The 20,605-nt window shown below is 40.6% G+C and overlaps 2 protein-coding genes across 7 annotated transcripts in view; one reads left to right on the forward strand and one right to left on the reverse strand.

Moving 5' to 3' along the window:
- Positions 1 to 7,299, reverse strand: part of RNF170 (ring finger protein 170) — a 34,134-nt gene extending 26,835 nt beyond the window's left edge. Inside the window, exons 1-2 of one of the 4 annotated variants that reach the window (XM_012656005.1) lie at positions 7,072 to 7,299; positions 282 to 425 (exon numbers count right to left, since the gene is read on the reverse strand). In XM_012656005.1, coding sequence (XP_012511459.1) covers positions 282 to 418 — 137 coding nt within the window. In that variant the 5' untranslated portion in view covers positions 419 to 425; positions 7,072 to 7,299. Of the gene's footprint in view, positions 1 to 281; positions 426 to 520; positions 563 to 6,574; positions 6,641 to 6,816; positions 7,038 to 7,071 lie in introns of those variants that run through there. The other 3 variants (XM_012656006.1, XM_012656007.1, XM_012656008.1) reach the window with 3 other exon arrangements.
- Positions 7,300 to 7,389: 90 nt separating this feature from the next.
- HOOK3 (hook microtubule-tethering protein 3) overlaps positions 7,390 to 20,605 on the forward strand; it is a 99,811-nt gene continuing 86,595 nt past the window's right edge. For 2 of the 3 annotated variants that reach the window (XM_012656000.1, XM_012656001.1), the window contains exons 1-2: positions 7,390 to 7,683; positions 16,863 to 16,948. In XM_012656000.1, the coding sequence (XP_012511454.1) occupies positions 7,627 to 7,683; positions 16,863 to 16,948 (143 nt within the window). In that variant the 5' untranslated portion in view covers positions 7,390 to 7,626. The remainder of the gene's footprint in view (positions 7,684 to 16,862; positions 16,949 to 20,605) is intronic. The other variant, XM_012656002.1, reaches the window with a different exon arrangement.

Raw genomic sequence — 20,605 nt, forward strand, 5'->3', positions numbered from 1 at the left:
CCCCTGCCTCGGCCTCCCAGAGTGCTAGGATTACAGGCATGAGCCACCATGAGCCTTAAAATATGAATGATGAATTTATATATTATCTGATAAGAAAGTTAATGACAGGAAAAATATATGTTAGCATTCAGAGCCCAATGGAAAATATTAATAAAATATCTTAGTAAATATCTACAATCACTAACATCCACCACTTGCTTTTCATATTAAGTATTACATGTTACTAGGAGGCAAAAAGTCAATGGCCCTTGTAAATATATAATTTTGTCCTTTAGTCTCACCTGAAAAGTGCATATACCAGGGTAGCAACCAAAGCGAAACTGACCACAACTGCCACAAGTACCTGGTCACTTACTCCTTCTATAACGGAATCATCATCCAGTTTCAAACTCTGAACTTCACCTTGATATCTGGCCATTACAGGTCTAAAATATGAAGAAACAGGAAAAAAGTTACAAATGACACAGTGAAAATGAAATATACTAATAAAAGCAATATAAATATAACTGACTTCTAATACCTTTAATTTTTGTAGCACCCACATACAGTAGGCTGCATTCAGTACAACTCCAGTGGGTAGTGTCCTGTTATTGAGTTCTTTAAAATTTTCCAGACACACTATTTTGGGAAGTACAAATTCTATTTCCTTTAAGAAAAACAATTACTATAATCTATCATCCTTTATATTTTTTAAAATAAAATTTTTAAAAATAGTTTTTCTTCTTCAAGCTTAGCTCTTTTAACTTTAAGAAAAAAGACATTCTTGCCCAACTGCTCTTTTCTTACTCCTGAATAACAGACAAATTCTCCAAGTAGATCAGCTCCCTCTTCTCCCTCACAGCACTGAATGTCTTATGGAATTTACCATGTATGGATGGGGAGGGAAATATATTGTAGTCTTTTGTAAACATTCCTATATTACCTAGCATATGCCCTGTACACGGTAGAACCTAGTAAATATTCGTTTAAATAACAGGGCCTTTCCATGCTTATAGTGATAATAATTTGAAAAGCAAAACACACTTAGGCTATAGGATATTTATATTTACATCAAGACATTTGAATTAATGAAAATTTTGGTACTTGAAAAACTATTAGCCTCACCTGAAACTAAGTTCAGCTTATGATTCAGAATTCTTTGAACTGCCTGGAATATAGAATCACTCTGAGGAAAAAAGGGAGGATATGAAACTCTCCATCCCATACTATAAACTAGAGTAAAAGGGTAGCCCCCAATTCTATAGGTATGAGGGGAGATAGCCCAACCACATTGGAGTCCAAATATCACAGGTAATTCATATTTTTTTCAGATGACAAAACAGTAAAGTTCAAAGTCTTATAAGATACCTAAAGGGAAATAAATATTCAATTAAATATGATATTAATAATTAAAATAAAGTTCTGCACTTATGTAATTTATTGAACTGAAAAGAGTTTATCCAATATCATCATTAATCAGGTATTTTGAGTGTGAAAGTCTTAATACCTCTGAAAAGAATCTGAACTGGCTGCTAGTAAGAAAATCGCCACTCATGGAAGAAACCTAAGCAAACAGATCAAAGGCAGTTTTCTTCAGCTTTACACATAGTAATAGCCTGACGCATCAGGAACTTTCTAATGACAGGTTTCAAATACCCATTATAAAGGTGCACACCAGGAATCTCAGGGAAAGAGCTCTAATTTCAGTATATTCATTCAAAAGAACAGTCAAACTGCCCAACAGAAACTGAGGAGAGCCTCAGATAATCTAGGGGTGGGCCATGTAATCAATTCAGATTTTTATTTTATTAAGTTTTCTCTTTTTAAATTAGAGAGTCTATGACTGTGTCAAAAGCCCTAAGGGCAGTGAGAACTACTTGCATCTGCTCAAAGATAAACAAAATGTTATTTCCTGTGCCAAGATTCCCAGCCTCTAATTAATTCACAGAGTTGTGATGGTTAAACGAAATTAACAGAGGCAAAAGTACCTTGTAAATTGAGTGCACCAAGAAATGTATTATAATTTTTACTGCTTACATTTTCTCCTATTCTATACATTTAGGCAGTTTACTACCTTGTACTTAAAAAAAAATGCATTACATTTGTTTCTTTGTCCTTCCAGGTGCAATTAGTGTTAATGTGTCTGAATTCTATGCAGTTATACCCTTAAGATAGCGCTTCACGCACACTTCCAAGAGCTCAGAGATCCAGGATACTTTAAGTGTTGTGTGGCCACGTAATTTTATTTGCATCATTCTACAGCGGAAGTTCTCAATGTTGCTGAGAGGAACAGAGAGGTCCACCGCATTGTCCCGTCACGTGGAAATCCCAACTAAACCTGGGGCTGTCAGTGGAGATCCACTAATTGTGTTTGACCTGCTTGTTGGGGGCTTTAATAGTTTTGAAGAAACTGTCTTAGTTTTTCTTACAATCAGAGTAAAAAAGGAACTGTAAGTGTTAGTGGCTCAAAAATGAGATATTAAAACACTACTTCATTTTGGAAAGAGGCTGCTCTGATTTAAAACTGCAGGAGATAAAACAATAAAAAGAAAATTTCCACTTGCCGAGATAACATAATACCTCAGTCTTGAAAATGAATTCCAGAATCAATCTGGACTTCAGTTCTCCAACTTTTGTTTTTCACAGTCAGTGCTTATCTAGAACTAAACAGTGCTACTGATTTTGTCCAATAGCATATGTTCTAAAGTGAAGCCCAGAAATTTGCTGCTTGGACATTAACAGCCCTGGATTTTAGTTCTGATTCTGCTACCAAAACTGTGTAAAAATAAATTAAAAAACTATTAGAACCCTAAAAACACTTTAAACTTCGAGAGAGATGTTACTGTGACCTGAGTCTGTAACATGTTTACAATTCTGCTTCTCAGATTATAGTTTAACTCTCTTCCTCATTGTTCTTGTTCTATAAATGACTCAAAAGGACCAGAGATCAGACTTCCCCCTTCCAATCACTGATCTTTATTGTAGATTAACTGCCTCCTTTATTGTCCTGTATCTAACTCAAACCACATAGTGCCCCAAACGGGGACCTATAACAGTGACATCTTCAGTGTAAAATGTTAAATATACCTTCCCCGCCCCCCAACAAAACAGACCACCTCAGCTAATCAGATCATTGTAACAATACATTAAGCCTTACATAAAAACATATTAAAATTCTCTTAAACTTCCCTAAACTTTGTCTGTATAAACAATCCCAAACTTCTACACTTTGGAACACTGGCTTCCTTTCTTTAAAATCTGTACTTTCCCGGTGGCCAGTCCTCAACCTTTACACTTAAACAAACTCTCATTAAACTAAATTCTGACCTCTTTACTAATTTTAGGTTAACAACTGTAACCCCACTTTATCTATCAGGACTGCTCATTTTCTGCAAAATGTTAAAGTTGGATTTGATGATTTCTTAGTTCCTTCCACCACATTTCTCTGATTCAGAGTTTTGGAAGAAAAAAAGAGTCAGGCAAGATAAAAACCAAAGGTTAAAGTGGTTACAGTGGGCAGCTGGACCAGGAGAGCCAGACCTTCAGCATTCCTAGGACAGTTTTACAATTTGAATTCTTTCAAGTACCTATGACTTTAACAACAGAAATAAAGCCAGCACTGGCTTCCTCCCCAGAGATGCGATCAGCCTTCAGTGTACATTCAATGCCCATTCCTCACCTCCCGCCCAGGCACTGTTTCCCCGGGTGCCTCCTAAATATCTCAGTGAGGCCAATGGGAGGCACCCCGCTGGCCACAGGGCATGTCAATCGCTGCACTCTTTCCCTCCATCATGAACTTTCTTTTTTTTTAAGACATTACTCAAAATAATGTTTATACAGATGCCAAATATTTATGGATGGCCCACCCAAAATTGATTATAGTTGAATTTTAGAATACATATTGTGCTTAATTGCTTTACCTTCAAAACTTATGATTATTAATCATAGAATGTTAAACACTTAGTTCCAAGTATACAAAATAACATCTCACTGGATTTATTTTTTTCATGTTATTTGAAGGTGTTGTTGCAGGGGTTTTGGGACCCAGATTTGATTATTACATATTGTGTGTTTGTATCAAAATATCACATGTACCCCATAAACATGTACAACTATAATGCATCCATGAAAATTAAAAATAAACTTTAAAAAAATGAACTCCTTTCAATAAGAACCACATCTTATTCCCTTGAGCAGTGCACACGATCTTCCATGTTGTAGGGGCCACTAAATGCTGCCTACATGAAACCAGAAACACGGTTATTAAATGCATAGAACATGGTAACGACTTCATGGGATCCCATCAAATATGAAAATAAGAGTTACTCATACTCAGGAACTGGCTTTGTTACTGCTTAGCTGGCTAAGTCTTACTGAGGAGTTCCTTAATACAGCAGTGAAGCATAAGCTTTGGAGTCAGACAACTGTGTACTTACATAAAGTCTGAGTCTCAGAGTCGTCATATGTAAAACGCATAAAATTAGGCTGAACCATATCAAACTATCACTTTTTTAGCAGAAAAAAAAAGCTTTGCCTTGTGGAGTATGAGTATGAGATAATGACAGTAAAGCATTTAACATATTGCTTGGCACACCATGGAGGCTCTCAGTAGATGGAAGCTGTAATAACACTTTGATTATTAACAACTGTCAAGGAATCAGCAGAACTATGATAAAACTTGGCCATGTGTTCCCTAGGAAGACAGGATAAATTTGGGAGCACTGCCACATGGGACACGACCACATTCACTTGAATCTGATAAACAGCTGTAGATGAGAATCAGCCTCCAACTAACTGGAGTAAGGAGACAACTAAGACAAGTTCAACTCATTTCTTGGTCATTTCCAAAGTTTTCAGGGAAGGGAAAAAAAAAAAACAGAGAGAGAAAAATAAGGGAAAAGTAGAAAACTCCAGGACTTCCTGAAACAAAGGAGAAGCTCAGTGTCTTTTTTTCCCAAGCTCATGTAGAAACTTGATGGCTACATGGCTCCTACAAATAATTACTCACATCCAAGGAGCTTTTAATACAATTTCCTTCATCAAGAGTAACTGGAGCTACAAAATGAAACCCTAAGAACACTGCACCATCATGCACAAAAGCATTCTGGATAAGCAGTCAAACTTTAAAAATGAGGGTTAACGTCAATTGTGTCAAAGCTTTGAAAACCTGAACGTCTACAGTAAAGGTGCTCATGCCTGCACAGACATTCCAGCAAAGGCACCTTGTCTCCACATTCAAAGACAAGCTGCATGCCGGTCAGGCCTAAGTCAACGTAACATATACTTACTGACTTCATTCACTTGCCTAACAATGGTTTAGGTCACTCGAAGTGACAGGGATTCGACAGAAACAACCTAGTACAGAAGGTGGGAGCTCTGGTTTGACAAACGCCCAGAGGGACCAACAGAGGAGACAAAGGCAGGTAAGATACATACCTATAATTTCTAAAGGTTTCCCTGCCCCATGGTGTAGGGAAGAATGTTTGAAAGAAAGACCATTGAAAAGACTTCAAGTAAGATTTTTTCACGTTCGCAAAACGATAAATCATCAGGTTTTAACTGTTAACTGGTAAGGCATCATTAAAAACTCAATGCTGTCTTGGCAGTTCTGAGTGCTCAATGAGAAAACCTACTCTTTTTTTTTGAGACAGAGTCTCACTGTGTTGCCCAGGCTAGGGTGCCGTGGCGTCAGCCTAGCTCACAGCAACCTCAAACTCCTGGGCTCAAGCGATCCTCCTGCCTCAGCCTCCCAAGTAGCTGGGACTACAGGCATGCGCCACCATGCCCGGCTTATTTTTTCTATTTTTAGTTGTTTGGCCAATTTCTTTCTATTTTTAGGAGAGGCAGGGTCTCGCTCTTGCTCAGGCTGGTCTCAAACTCCTGAGCTCCGATGATCTGCCCGCCTCGGCCTCCCAGGGGGCTAGGATTACAGGCGTGAGCGACCGCGCCTGGCCCTCAGAAAACCTACTCTTAATGGGAAAAGGGGGCGGGTGGGTTCCGGGAACTGCAAACCAAAGTGAAGGTGCATTCCAGGAAGTTAGCTTTGCAACACTCCAAATAAACGTTTGGCATTATTTGGTAGTTATGCACACCCTGTGAATCGACAATTCTCTTAGGACTCCAAGGTGTGTGTCTTGAAAACTCCAGCACATTTGCACTAGAGCTCAGGTATAAGAATGTTTATAGCATTGTCCTGAGTAGCCCCTAGCTGGAACAAAATGTCCATCAACAGCAGAATGGATACACTGTTTTATTCACCCAATAAAAGACTAGACAGCGATGAAAATTACCTGTAGATATACAGCACACAAATTTAATATAAAGTGAAAGCCCCCAAACACGGTATGATTCCACTCATAAAAGTTCAAAAACAGGCAAAGGAAAGTTCTATTGCATGCGTAGATGGTAAAGCTATGAGGTAAAGCAATATTAAGTGATTATCAAAAATTCAGACTAGGGAAAAAATTATGCTCAGAAAGGAACACAGGGTATGTAAGGGTGAGGCAACTCCTGGGGTGCTGGTAATGCTTTTTATCTGGGTGTTTTACTAATTATTCTTTAAACATGTATGTCTTATGCACTTTTCTGCATATACCTTATTGGCTACAAATTTATCAGTAGCCTGAAGAGATTCGTGCCTCTAACAAGGTGAGGGCTCGAGAACGATCCACCTCCCCATCCGGGAAGCCAGCCCTAGCCACTGGGAGAAGCAGGCCCCGGGGTCCTTACGGATCGACGAGCCGGCGCACACCCTCTCTTTAAGTAAAGTTTCCAGAGTCGAGGCTCCAGCGACCCGAGAAGGAACGGGGGGCTCCCCTCGCCGCGCGCCAAGCCCACCTCGAGCCACCGGGACGCCTCCACGTTGGCCCCTCCGCCGTCTCCGGGCGACTCCGGGCCGGAACCGGGCGATTCTGGGGCTCAGCCCGCGGACGCCCGAAGGAAGGCGGAGCCCGGGGGGGGGGTAGGAGGCGGCGACGCCCCCTCCCCTTCAAGCCCCGCTGCGGGCGACCCCCACAGGTCGGGGCCGAGCGGGTGGGCGTGGCGGGCGCGCGCTCGGCGCCCAGGCGGCGGCCCGGGAGGAGGGACGCGTACCTCGGCCCCGCGGAGGCGCGACCTCGCCAGTGCCCGGAGACAGAGGACAGGGATTGTTTCCGGGGACTGCTCCCGCCACCCCTCCCGGGCAACCACTGGCTGTGTCTTTTCTAAGTTGGAGAGCGGGCGCCAGCGCACGCGCACTGCCGAGCTTCCGAGAGGCGCGTGCGGACGGCCGAGGAGGACGCGCCGTCAGGCCCGGGTGCGCGCGCGCCGCGACACGCAGCGGGCGGCGGCGGCGCGCGGTTGTGCGCAGTGGCGCGTCCGCCCGGCCTGGCCGCGCTCGGGAGGAGCCTGTGGGCGGCGCGGGGCGGGGACGCGGGGCGGCGGGCGTGGCCTGGACGCGCGCGGCGGGCGCGGCCCCGAGCGGGAGCAGAAGGAGGGGCACCGGGGTGACGCCGTGGGAGCCGCTGCCAGCGCCGGGGCGACAGTCGGCAGCCGGGCCGAGGAGCAGGTGGGCCGGAGGCCGAGTCAGCCGCGCGGGCCCTCCGAGCAAGCCCAGGCCGAGCGGCGGCGTCTGGCTGCGGGCGGCGCCGCCAAGCCCCAGCGGGGACGATGTTCAGCGTGGAGTCGGTGGAGCGGGTGGAGCTGTGCGAGAGCCTCCTCACTTGGGTACGTGGTGGCCGGCGGCGCCGGGAGGACGCCTCCCCAGGCCGCCTTTCCGGGATCCCCCACGCTCGTCCCGGGGGGCGAGCGCCGGGGGCGACGGTGCCGTCACATCCGGGGCCTGGGGCGGGTGGAGCCGGGTTCGCTGGTGCGGGCCGCGTCTACACCCGCGGCCGGGCCGGGGTCGGCGGGCGGCGGCGGGGCGCGGGGAGCAGGCTCGACGCGGGATCCGAGAGAAACTTGCCGGGCTCGAGGCGTTGGCCGCTCCGCGAGCGGCCGGGTCCCGCGGAGGCTAATGACGGGGTGCGGGCGACACTGTAATCAGGGCTGTTCGCGGCTGCTGAGGCGCTGGCGCTCCGCTCAGTTCCCGGGGACACCGGAGCCCTGGCTGTCCCCGTGCCCGGCGTCGCCGGCAGAGGCGCTCGGGACCGGCTGCGGCCCCTCGCCTTTGTTGTCACGCTCACCGGGACGGAGCGCAGCCCCTGAGGGATGAACCCTGCCCACTGGAAAAGAAAGGTGCTTTAAGGGAGGGCAGGAAAAATTCGGAGAGGCACCCGGGGACAGAGTGTTTAAAATGCGAGACGCATTGTGGCGATCAGAAAGCAAGCGATGTGAAGCTGCGTATAAAAGGCGTCAAGGGTGAACATTTAAGTAAACCTGGAAGGTGTCTGGGAATCAGTAATGGAACTCAAAGACATTTTGGGGCAACGCTGTGGGATTCCAGAACGGTTGTTAACAGTCTTACATTTTGAAGTAAATGCGTGTTCAGTTCTAATGTCAACAGTCGTGCCTTTAGCATCCTCTTCTAGAACGGGACAGTAAACCCATGCTTACACAAATGTCAACGAAATTGTTTAGTGGTGCCTTGGCTTACAAGTTCAGATCCCTGGATTATAGACTTCACTGTTTTGTACGGGGACACTTTGCCGAGAATGATTGCCTTAGGTTGGTTGTAACAAATGTAGTAAAAATAGGATTTGATAATTCGGCTATGTCACGTCACGAATCAAATTATGTCCTCTGAAGCAATATATACGATGGTAGAGCTTGATATATTCAGTAAGTTTTATATTAGACCATTTTGGGGATTTGAGATGTTAGCAATGCTATAGAGTTAACATACAGTTTACAACTCTAATGGTTTCCACCTTCAGGTAAGAAGATGAGCTTCACTGGTGTATTTTAGAAGAGAGGAAAACTGACAAATTCCATAATGTGGCCACAGTTTGACAAGGCAGGGGAGAGATAAAGGAAACAATTACTACATTCTTTGATGCTGTGGAAGGAATAGATTTGGCAGAGGTTGTAAACAGAGGAACTTCAGATTTCAGTTTTTGAGCCTGTAACAAGTAGTGTCTTCCTCAATGCTAGGGGGGAAAAAGGCAAAAATGAGGAAGCTAATTTAATCTGAAGTAGGACTACAGTGTTTAAAATCTAGGGGGGAAAAAAGCCATGGAAAGGCCGGGCGCGGTGGCTCACGCCTGTAATCCTAGCTCTCTGGGAGGCCGAGGCGGGCGGATTGTTTGAGCTCAGGAGTTCGAGACCAGCCTGAGCAAGAGCGAGACCCCGTCTCTACCAAAAATAGAAAGAAATTAATTGGACAGCTAAAAATATATAGAAAAAATTAGCCGGGCATGGTGGCTCATGCCTGTAGTCCGTCCCAGCTACTCGGGAGGCTGAGGCAGAAGGATTGCTTGAGCCCAGGAGTTTGAGGTTGCTGTGAGCTAGGATGACGCCACAGCACTCTAGCCCGGGCAACACAGTGAGACTCTGTCTCAAAAAAAAAAAAAAAAAAAAAGCCGTGGAAATAAAGAGGTGTATAAATGCTTCTCCACTTACGATGGGATTACAGCCAGATAACCCAGTATAAATTGAAAATATCATGAGTTAAAAAGGGATTTAATACACCTAATCTACTGAGTATCATAGCTCAGCCTACCCTACCTTAAACATGCTTGGAACACCAACGTTAGCCTACATTTGGGCAAGATCATCAAACACAAACCTATTTTATAATAGAATGTTGAATATATCATGCAATTTATTGACTACTGAAAGTGAAAAACAGAATGTATGGGATCTCAAAGTACAGCTTCTGCTGAATGTGTTGTGTATCTCTTTTGCACCATCATAAAGTAAAAAAATCCTAAACTGGGCACCAATCTGTATATGAAGGACATGCACAAAAATATGGTAGTGCAGTTATTTGAGTGAGAAATGCTGATAAAAATATAGAGGAAAAGTCATAGAGAGAAGTTTGAAGGGACACTGACAGAACCAGACAATATGAGAGAATCTACATAGAGTCTGATAAAATGTCAAGAAAACAGATAAACCATGTTACCAGCTTTAGGGAGAGGTCAAGAAATTGGTATTGTAGAATAGGCTTTTTAAAATGTCCTGGGAAACATCAAGGAAAATTTCTGGAGAAGATTAGAGATTATCAATGACAAAACTGGAGGGCAGTGTCCACACAAAGATGATACAGTTTTAAGATTTGGAAACATTTTTAAACGTACATTGAAATGTTTCCAAATAAGATTGAGAGTAAATGCTGGATTTGTTTTAGTTATCATAAAAAGCAGAATAAATGTTTATATGAACAACGTTTGAGGTAGCTGAACATGTACGTTTAGTCTAGCAGTACCCCTCCTATCTGGAAGCCAGATTAATGCTGAACACTGTTTCAAAACCAAGTATAAGTGAAAATGTACACAATAAATTCTAACGTAAAGACTCCCGTTTAGAATAATTTTCTCTATTTTGTATAAACTTCTAGTCAAGTGGGTTTGTGGGGGTTTTTTGCACATGGTAGGCTAGAAGGTGACTGCAACACTCAGCAAAATACAAACAGCTGTCAGTGACAGGAGACCAAGAGCTGGAAGGTCAGTCTGGGTGATTTAGTCTTTGGGCTGACAGTTTTATGTACTTTTAGAGCCTCCATGTTCAGTTATCGAAATCGTAATTATAGTTCTGAGTATCAAATAAAAGTTCATTTTCACTACATAGCATTTAGTCTCAGACAGGAGAGATGTATATTATCCATTTTAGAAATTCTTCCACTAGAAATGGTTAAAATAAAAGCTCAGGTGCTTAAAGGGTTAGGACTCTTAGTCACCTATGCAGAACTCGGTTCTGTGGAACATCTCATTGCCTCAAATGCTTGATAAATAGCCATTGTATCAGAGAGCCCACTAGCCCAAGAATCATGTTCCAAGTTTTTGTTGAAAGAGGAGTACTTAGGGAAAGACAATGTATCATTCTGTCAATGGAAAACATTTTAAGCTTAAATCCCAAACCAAAGTGTATGCAGCTAGTGTATGCAGCAAGCAAGTTCAGCTGGATGTGCTTGAAAATTCCCATTGCGCCTCCTCTCCCCACCCTCTGAGTCAAAGTCTGCCCTGCCTATTACACCCGTCAAGTCTAATTTGTTGAACTGTATGTGAATCTCAATGAAAAGAATGCACTTTCCCAGGTTTTAGAGACTGAGAAACAAGAAAGAATTAGAATATTACCAGGTAATGACAAGAAGCCAAATGGAGAAAGAATCGTCACTATATGATGATTAGTACACTTCTGGGAAACCCAGCAACATGAACATATTATTTCCATATTACTTACTTGGCAGCCTATAAAATGCCTTCTAGTGTATAGGATTAAGAAGGATATAATTATTTTGATGATGTCTCTCCCTCTGCCTAACTCCATTCTGCCAGCAATTTTTGTCCTCTAATGGAATAATAAAGAAATCACTTATATACAGAAGTTAAAGCACATTTTTTTTTAAATAGAGGATTAGCATGGTAGTTAAGAACACAGGTGTTGACATTAGACCACCTGGATTCAAATCCTGATTTTGTTTCATACTAACTTTGGTCAAGTAACTTCACCTCTGCTTCTCTATTGCATTCCTGTTTAGCATTAAGTTTGCTAACTGCAGCAGTGGTTCTCATGCTTTAATGTTTTTAAACATTTTTTTAAATATTTCAATACATTTAGAGGGTACCGTGTTTTTTGTTACATGGATGAATTGTATAATGCTGAAGTCAAGGTTTTCAGTGTACCCATCACCAGAATAGTGTACACTGTACCTGATAGGTAGATTTTTTTATCCTTCAACCCCTTCTCCCCGTCCCCCTTCTTAGTTTCCAATGTCCATTACACCACTTTATGACCGTATATAGCCCTCATTTAGCTTCCACTTATAAGTGAGAACATGTGCTATTTGTTTTTCCATTCCTGAGATAACTTCACTTAAAATAATGGTCTCCAGTTCCTTTCAAGTTGCTGCAAACAACATTATTTCATTCCTTTTTATGGCTGAGTAGTACTCCATGGTATATATCCACCACATTTTCTTTATCCACTCATCACTTGATGGGAACTTAGGTGGATTCCATACCCTTACAATTGTGAATTGTGTTACAGTAAACATTTGAGTGCAAGTGTCTTTTTTATAAAATGACTTCTTCTCCTTTGGGTAAATAGCTAGTAGTGGGATTGTTGGATTGAATGGTAGGTCTACTTTTAGTTCTTTAAGGAATCTCCATGCTGTTTGCCATAGAGATTACACTAGTTTACAGTCCCAGTGAAGCAGTGGTTCTCATGCTTTAGTGTTTCTTAAAATTTTTAAAAATATTTCAGTAGATTTAGGGGGTACAGTGTTTTTTGTTACATGGATGAATTATATAATGCTGAAGTCAAGGCTTTCAGTGTACCCATCACCAGAATAGTGTACACTGTACCTGATAGGTAGATGTTTTTATCCTTCAGCCTCTCCCCACTCTCCCCCTTCTTAGTTCTCAGTGTGTAAGTGTTCCCTTTTCACCACATGCACGTCAGCGTCTACTGTTTTTTGACTTTTTCATGCCATTCTGACAAGGGTAGTAAAGTAGTATCTGATTGTGGTTTTAATTTGCATTTCCCTGATGATTAGTGTTGTTGAGCATTTTTTCATATGTTTGTTGGCTATTTGCCTATCTTCTTTTGAAAAAAATCTGTTCATGTCTTTTGCCCACTTTTTGATAGGGTTATTTTTTTCTTGCTGTATTGTTTGAGTTCTTTGTATTATAGATTCTGGATATTAGCCCTTTGTCAGATGTATAATGTGTGAATATTTTTTTGCCATTCTGTAGGTTGTCTGTTTACTGTGTTGATTATTTCCTTTGCTGTGCAGAAACTTTATAGTTTAATTAAATCCCATTTATTTATTTTTGTTGTTGCTGTATTTTTCTTTTGGGGTCTTAGTCATCAATTCTTTGCCTAGGCCAATGTCCAGAAGAGTTTTTCCTACATTTTCTTCTAGAATTTTTATGGTTTCAGGTCTTACATATGAGTCTTTAATCCATCTTGAGTTAATTTTCGTATATGGTAAGAAACAGGGATCCAGTTTAGGATTGTTTTTTCCAGATCTCTGGGAGACCGAGGCGGGCCTCAACATCACTGAAAAGTGATGTTGGTATTTTGATGGGAATTGCATTGAATCTATAAATCACCTTGGGCAGTGTGGACATTTTGACAATGTTGATTCTTCCAATCCATGAGCATGGGCTGTTTTTCCATTCGTTTGTGTCATTTATGATGTCTTTCATCAGTGTTGTGTAGTTCTCCTTATAGAGATCTTTCACCTCCTTGGTTAAGTATGTTCCTAGGTATTTCCTTCGTAGCTGTTGTAACTGCTATTGAGTTCTTGATTTGACGCTCAGCTTGACTGTTATTAGTATATAAAAATGCTACTGATTTGTGTACATTGATTTTTTAACCTGAGACTTTACTAAATTTGCCAATTCTAAGAGTCTTTCCTGCCTTAGTATTGATCAGTGTCATCTAGAGGGCTTGCTAAAAACACTGATTGCTGGGCCCCATGCTCAGAGTTTCTAATTCTGTAGGTCTGGGCCAACGCCTGAGATTTTGCATTTCTCAGTTTCCAGGTGACCTGGGGACCACATTTTGAGAACAATTGCTCTAGATCAGGGTTTTTAAACCTTATCATCATTTGACATTTTGAGCTGGATAATTTTTTGTCGCGGGCAGCACTGTGTATTATGTTTGATAGTAGCATTCCTTGCCTCCACCTAGTAGGTGCCAGTAGCACTCACCTAGTTGTTACACCAAAATTGTCTCCTAGGGAGCAGAATCACACCTGGTTATGAACCACTGCTCTAGAGATAGTAATTCTAGGTGATCTCATGCTTTATTCCTCTCATGCTTTAGTGAGGGAGGGTGAGGTGGGGGTTGGGTGGCATTATAGAGCTTCTTGGAATTAAGGAAGATTATGACCCTTTGGGTAGAATTTCATGCCTTAATGCAGTTAGGTGCAGATATCTTAAAATTTTACTGTACTATATCCTGAAATACCCCATAGATGTTAGGTCAGAAAACTGGTAGGTGATAGATTTTTAACAATTGAGATACAATTCACATACCAAACAATTCGTCCTTTTAGAATATACAGTTCATTGGTTTTTAATATGATCACAAGGTTGTACAGTCATCACCACTATCTAATTCCAAGAACATTGTCATCACCCCAAAAAGAAACTCTGTAGGGATGCTTCCTTTGGGATCTGCTTCACTCTCATCTTACAACATAGGTTGACATCTCTAGCGCTCATGAGCAATTACGTATCTCAAGGGCTAATACAGAGAAAATGATTGAATAAAGCCACATTTTAAAAATAAAAATGAAAGTTTAGCTTTCTGTAAGTCCCAAGAGAAAAACAGATTAAGTCTTAATTGAGATTACTTGTGTTTTTTGAATTTCTTGCTTTACTCAGTTGTTTCTTCTGATGGGGCAGAGGCAGTTTCCTGATCTTGCATCCCTTCCACTTGCAAGTGCTTTAGATCAGAGGATTCCAAGGCCAAACCGGTGCCCAGCTGCATAAGAATTATTTGATGAGTTTGTTAAAAATAGATTCCAAGCTTTCTACACACACACACGCACAGATTCTGATTCAGTCAAGGGAGCCAAGAAATGTGCATTTTCAAAATGAAAACTTCCCAGATGATTCTCATACACACCCAGGTGTGGGGGCCACTGCTCTAGATTCTCAAAATACCTGATGTGTGTTCGTTTTCTCGTTCATTCCTTAAGCAACACACCTCTCCATTAGGTATTTTTCTCCAGTCTTTAAATGGAAAAACTGACATTTAGAGAGATGAAGTGACAATTCCAAGGTTACACAGCAAATTAGGAGTAAAGTAGGGATTAAAATTCATTTCATTCCAAGCAACATTCACTGAAGACTTGTTCTGTCTCATGCATTGTGCTAAGGTCAGTGGTAAAGAGATAAATGAGACATGGGCCTCCTGGTGCCTCTCTTTTTCCTTCTAAGCAAACCTACAGGAGAGAGATGGGTTTTTCTTTGTCTTTTCTTTTTGTTTTGAAAGTGGGTCCATTAACTTAGCAACTGTCAAATGAAAGCAGGTGCTTATTTCTTTTAAAATTCTTACTACATCACCAGTGAGGAGGCAGCTGGAGTTTATTTGTTCCATTTATTTGTTTACTAATCATTTATTGAACCTGCAGCAAGTATTAGGTTAGTGTCGGGAGTGGCTTGGAAGGACCCTAAGTAAAAACTCCGTGCCCTGAGGATCTCGGAGTAATTCCCTTGGCCTCTGCCACCACGACTGTCTCTGCCCATAAGACTCTTCTACGTAAATGTACAGCTCCTGACTGCACTGTTCATAGTTTTCTTTTCTTTTCTTTTTTTAATGTTTGATAGATGATATGGTGCAGAGAAGTGGACACTCACTCACTGTTAGTAAGAGAGTAAATTGTTATAGCATTTATTAAGGACAGTTTAGCAGTTTTATCAAAAACCTTAAAATGTGCATACACTTTGACCCAGCGATTTTACTTCTTTCCAAACACAATAAATAAACATAAAAATATATGTGCAGACACATGGTCACCTGAGTGTCATTCCCAGGACTCCCATTGTCACTGCTTAGTCAGCCTCCTGTGTGTTAGTCTGTAAAGCTACTCAGATGGCTCTCCTGCTCATTCCCACAGTCCTTTCTTCTTACCGAAGCCAGCGTGATCTTTCTAGAACGCACTTCTCGGGGCCTCACCTCCCGCTTCAAATCCTTTGCTTACTTTACTCTGGGGTAAAGTCCTAATGTGTGCATAAGGTGCTGCTTCATTCTTTAGCCCTATCTTTCGGTTTTACTTTTCCCTATCCCATCTGTTCCTCTGGTTCTTACCCACCCCAGTGCAGACCAAGCTGTTGTTCATTCCTTGATCGCATCCCACTTTCACTTCTAGTCTTTGGGCTTGCTGTTGATACTTCCTATTATACTGTTTATTTTGCTAAACTATAAATTCCGTGAAAGAATGGCCTATGTCTCTCTATTCTCAGTGATTTATTTCCTTCTGAATCCTGGGCGCACTCCTGGGTATAAGCATTGTTGACTCAGCCACATTTTCTTGTAGAAATAATTTCTACTATTAGGAAAAGTACAGCATTTCTTGGCCTTATCATGTTGACAGGTACAAAGTTCTAATTCAGAATATATTTGAAATCAAAATAAATTGACTAACGTAACCATAGTAAGTACAACTTCTGCATCTGTATAGAGATATTTTGGGTGTGAGTAACAGAAACCTCAAATGTAGCCAGGCTTAAACAATAAAGACATATACTTCACATAATAGAGAAGTCAAGGTATTTTAATTCAGTGGTTCAGTTTTTACTTCGAGGACCCAGTTCTTTCTGTCCCTCTTCTCTGCCTTTCACTGCATTATGACTGATTCCCTTGGTAGTCACAGGATGCTGCAGTAATAGAGGCAGCAGTATTATTCACATCAAGAGAAGGTTGACTTTTCTTCCCCAGAAGTATCTCCTTGTATCTCTTTGGTCCAGATTGTCTTTGCCCTGTGTGTCCCTGAAGCAGTCACTGGTAGATGATGGGATGAAAGTACCATGATTTTCTTGGATTGGTCATCTGGGAGTAGAATTGATGCTGGAAGTCACTCAGTGTCCAGCACAATTTCTCTTTTACCAGTGCAGGAAAATTATAATAATAATCTGCAGGAAATTTCCCATAAGGGAAAAAGTTTCCAACTGTTTTCCTTTTTAAAATTTATTCCAGCCCCCAAGATGAGATAATCACTAAAAGAAACCTAAGAAATCTTCTATATAGGTAACCATAGAATCTCTTTTTCCCCCCTTTTTTTCCTTCAGATCCAGACATTTAACGTGGATGCACCATGCCAGACTGTGGAAGATTTAACGAATGGGGTTGTGATGGCCCAGGTTCTTCAAAAGATGTAAGAACGAATTGCTTATCTTTATATGTGTTCTTAGATGTGGATATTTATTAGATTGGAAACATGGATTAAAGAAAGTGCTTACATGAAACTTGCTTATAGAATGAGAACTGTGAGCAGCAGTGATAATTTCAGTGACACGTACCTGTTAGGTATACATTGGTTACAAGTTTAATTGAAGCTGTAATTTTTACTGTACTCCAGTGGTTTTAGCAGAATTATTTGTTCTTGGCAGAAATTTTCATGTTAGTGGCCAGATTTTGCCATCGTAGGAGAATCTGAGAGGTTTTCTTTAGAATTTTTCTTGAATGTCATCTCATCAGTGAGGCCTTCCCTGACCACCCAAATAAAATAGCAACAGCCACTCCCTTCTACCATTTATCCCCCTTAACCCTTTGTGTTCTTCTCCTAAGGATGTAACACTGTCTGATACACTGTATATTTGGTTGTTCATTTAGCTGCCTCCCTGTCACCCCAGATACATACCCACAGAATGTAAGCTCTGCGTAGAGCCAGGGAATTTGTTTTGCTCGCTGTTATATCCTAGCAACTAGGAAAATGCCTGGTTTTTGACTGAACCATATGAAATTGCTTTTCCTTATAAGTCAGAATGGTCAAATATCAGCGATTTCTCATGGTTCAGTCAACATTGTGGGTACTCATGTCTGTTGAATAAAAGAATGTTTGGGATATGTAAAACATACCTGATTCTTGCTTTCTAAATACTTTGAAAACATAATAGTTGTAAAGTTGATATTATATGACTATAAACTTTTGACCTATAAATTTTTAAAAATGATTATGTATGAATTTAAGAAGTCATTGGGTTTGGTGTAATTTGGGGATACTCTTATATTTTGAAGTCCTGAGCACTTGTCAGCCTGATAACACCAAAAGGTTTACATATGACTACCTGGGATGTCTTGCAGTTCTCTTGAGAATTAGTATCATTGTTAAATGAATTCTTAGTGTTACTGTGTAGTTAGCTACATAGAGTTGTCCGTCTGAGAAGTAGCTCAGATACTTCCATTTGAGAGAATCTATCTGTTTGCTTTTAGAAATGAGAACTCGGTGTTCGGAAACTATAGTTTTTTTCACTTTCTTCTATAACTTAAAATGCATGGCACATTTCTCTAGACATATAGGCATATAGGTTTTTTGATGGAACTCAAGAAGGCTCATTGGAAACCTGACCTGCCCTGGGTCTAGCACTCTGAGAATAGTGATCTTATAATTTTCATGGTCACATGAGTGGTGCCCTAATAAACTTTAGCTTTCCCCACTCTAGAGAGTTTCATTGAAGTTCCTAATAAAAATTATTTGTGGGTATGTGGGCCTAGCTAAGTGAACTTTCCAGGTATGTGTCATAAGTGAATTTTTTGCTTAAGCTAATTTGAGTAGGATTTCTATCATTTGCAGAAACCAGAAGAATGGGAACATGACAAGGATGCCCACACTCACCACTTCAATTCAGCATAGTACTAGAAGTGCTTGCCAGAGTAGTGAGACAAGAAAAAAATAAAAGGAACATAAATTGGAAAGGAAGAAGTGAAATTGTCACTGTTTCCTGACAACATGAAGTTATATATGTTAATAAAAAACCATGAAGACTCTACCAAAAACTGTTAGAACTAATATATGAGTATAGTAAAGTTGCAGGATACAAAATCAACATACAAAAATCAGTAGCATTTTTATACACTATCAGTGAACTATCTGCAAAAGAAATCAAGAAAACAATCCCATTTACAATAGCTACCAAAAAAATTAAAATATTTAGGAAGAAATTTAACCGAGGCAGTGAAAAGATCCGTACATTGAAAACTATAAAACACTGATGATAGAAATTGAAGAAGTCACAAATAAATGGAAAGCTATTCTGTGTTGATGGATTGGAAGAATACTGTTAAAGTGTCCATACTACCCAAAGCAATTTACAAATTCAATGCAGTGCCTATCAAAATTCCAATGATATTTTTCATAGAAACAAAAAAAAATTCGAAAATGGAACTACAAAAAGACCCCAAATAGCAAAGCAGCCATGAGCAAAAGGAACAAATCATACTACCTGATTTTAAACTACATTGCAAAGCTATGGTAATTAAAATAACACAGTACTAGCATAAAAGTAGGCATTTCAACTATCCAACAGAGTAGAGAGCCCAGAAATGTACCCTTGCTTCTAAAGTCAGTTGATTTTTCACAAAGATGCCAAGAACACACAATGGGAAAAGGACAGTCCTTCAGTAAAGGGTGTTGGGAAAACTGATTATCCACATGCAGAAGAATAAAAGTAGACCCTTATCTCTTACCATATACAGAAATCAACTCAAAATAGATTAAAGACTGAAACATACCATCTGAAATTGTAAAACTACTAGAAGAAAACATAGGGGAAAAGTTTCTTGACATTGTTCTGGGCAATGATTTATTTTTTGATTTGATCCCAAAAGCACAAGCAACAAAAGCTTACATACACGAATGGTATTACATCGAATTAAAAAGCTTCTGCATGGCAAAGGAAACAAGGAAACAACAGAGACAAACTATAGATTGGGCAAAAATATTTGTAAGGCATACATCAGATGAGCGGTTAATATCCAAAATATGGAGGGAACTCAAACAACTGAATAGCAAGAGAACAAATAACTTGATTAAAAATGTACAAAGGACCTGAATAGATATTTCTCAAAAGAAGACATACAGGTGGCCAACAGGTATATGAAAAAATGTTCAACATCAGTAATCACCAGGGCAATGCAAATTAAAACCACAGTGAGCTATCACCTCACACCTGTTAAAATGACTGTTATCAAAAAGATGAAAGATGAATGTTGGCAAGGATGTGGAGCAAGGGAACCCCCTGTACACTGTTGGTGGGAGTGTCAATTAGTACAGCTGTTACGGAGAACTGTACAAAACACGAGAAATTGAATTGCCATATGATTCAGCAATCCTACTTTTGTGTATATAGCCCAAGGATTTGAAGTTGGTATATTGAAATGATATCTGCACTGCCATGGTCAGTGCAACATTAATAAGATAGCCAACTTATGGAATCAACGTAAGTATCTATTAATGGGTGGATGGATAAAGAAAATGTGGTGTGTGTATACATGATGGAGTACTATTTAGCCTTTAGAAAGAAGGGAATTCTGTCATTTGCAACAACATAGGTGAACCTGGAGCACATGATGCCATATGAAATCTTGCTTATATGTGGAATCTAAAACAGCTGACCTGAGAAGCAGAGAGTTGAATGGTGGTTACAGAGGCTTGGGGGAGTGGGGGATGGGGAGATGATGGTCAGAGGTCACAAAGTTTCAATTAGACAAGAGGAGTACAGTTTTTGAGATTTACTGCACGACATGGTGACTCTAGTTAATGTATTATGGATTTTTAAAAAAAGAATAAATTTCAAATGTTCTCACCATGAAAAAGGATAAGTATTTGAGGTGATTCGTGTTATAATCATTAGCTAGATTTAATCAGTCTGCTTTGTGTTTATATATATAATGTTACTTTGTACCCCATAAATATATGTAATTATAATTTGTCTATTTAAAAAGAAAATAATTAATTGAAAAAGCAAGATCATAACATACATTGTATTCTGCAAAGTGGTTGTTTTAACTTACCAAGGTCTCGTGGGCATAT

This window comes from Propithecus coquereli, unplaced genomic scaffold, assembly GCF_000956105.1.
Source record: "Propithecus coquereli isolate 6110/MARCELLA unplaced genomic scaffold, Pcoq_1.0 Scaffold496, whole genome shotgun sequence".
In the NCBI taxonomy this organism is placed as follows: Eukaryota; Metazoa; Chordata; class Mammalia; order Primates; family Indriidae; genus Propithecus; species Propithecus coquereli.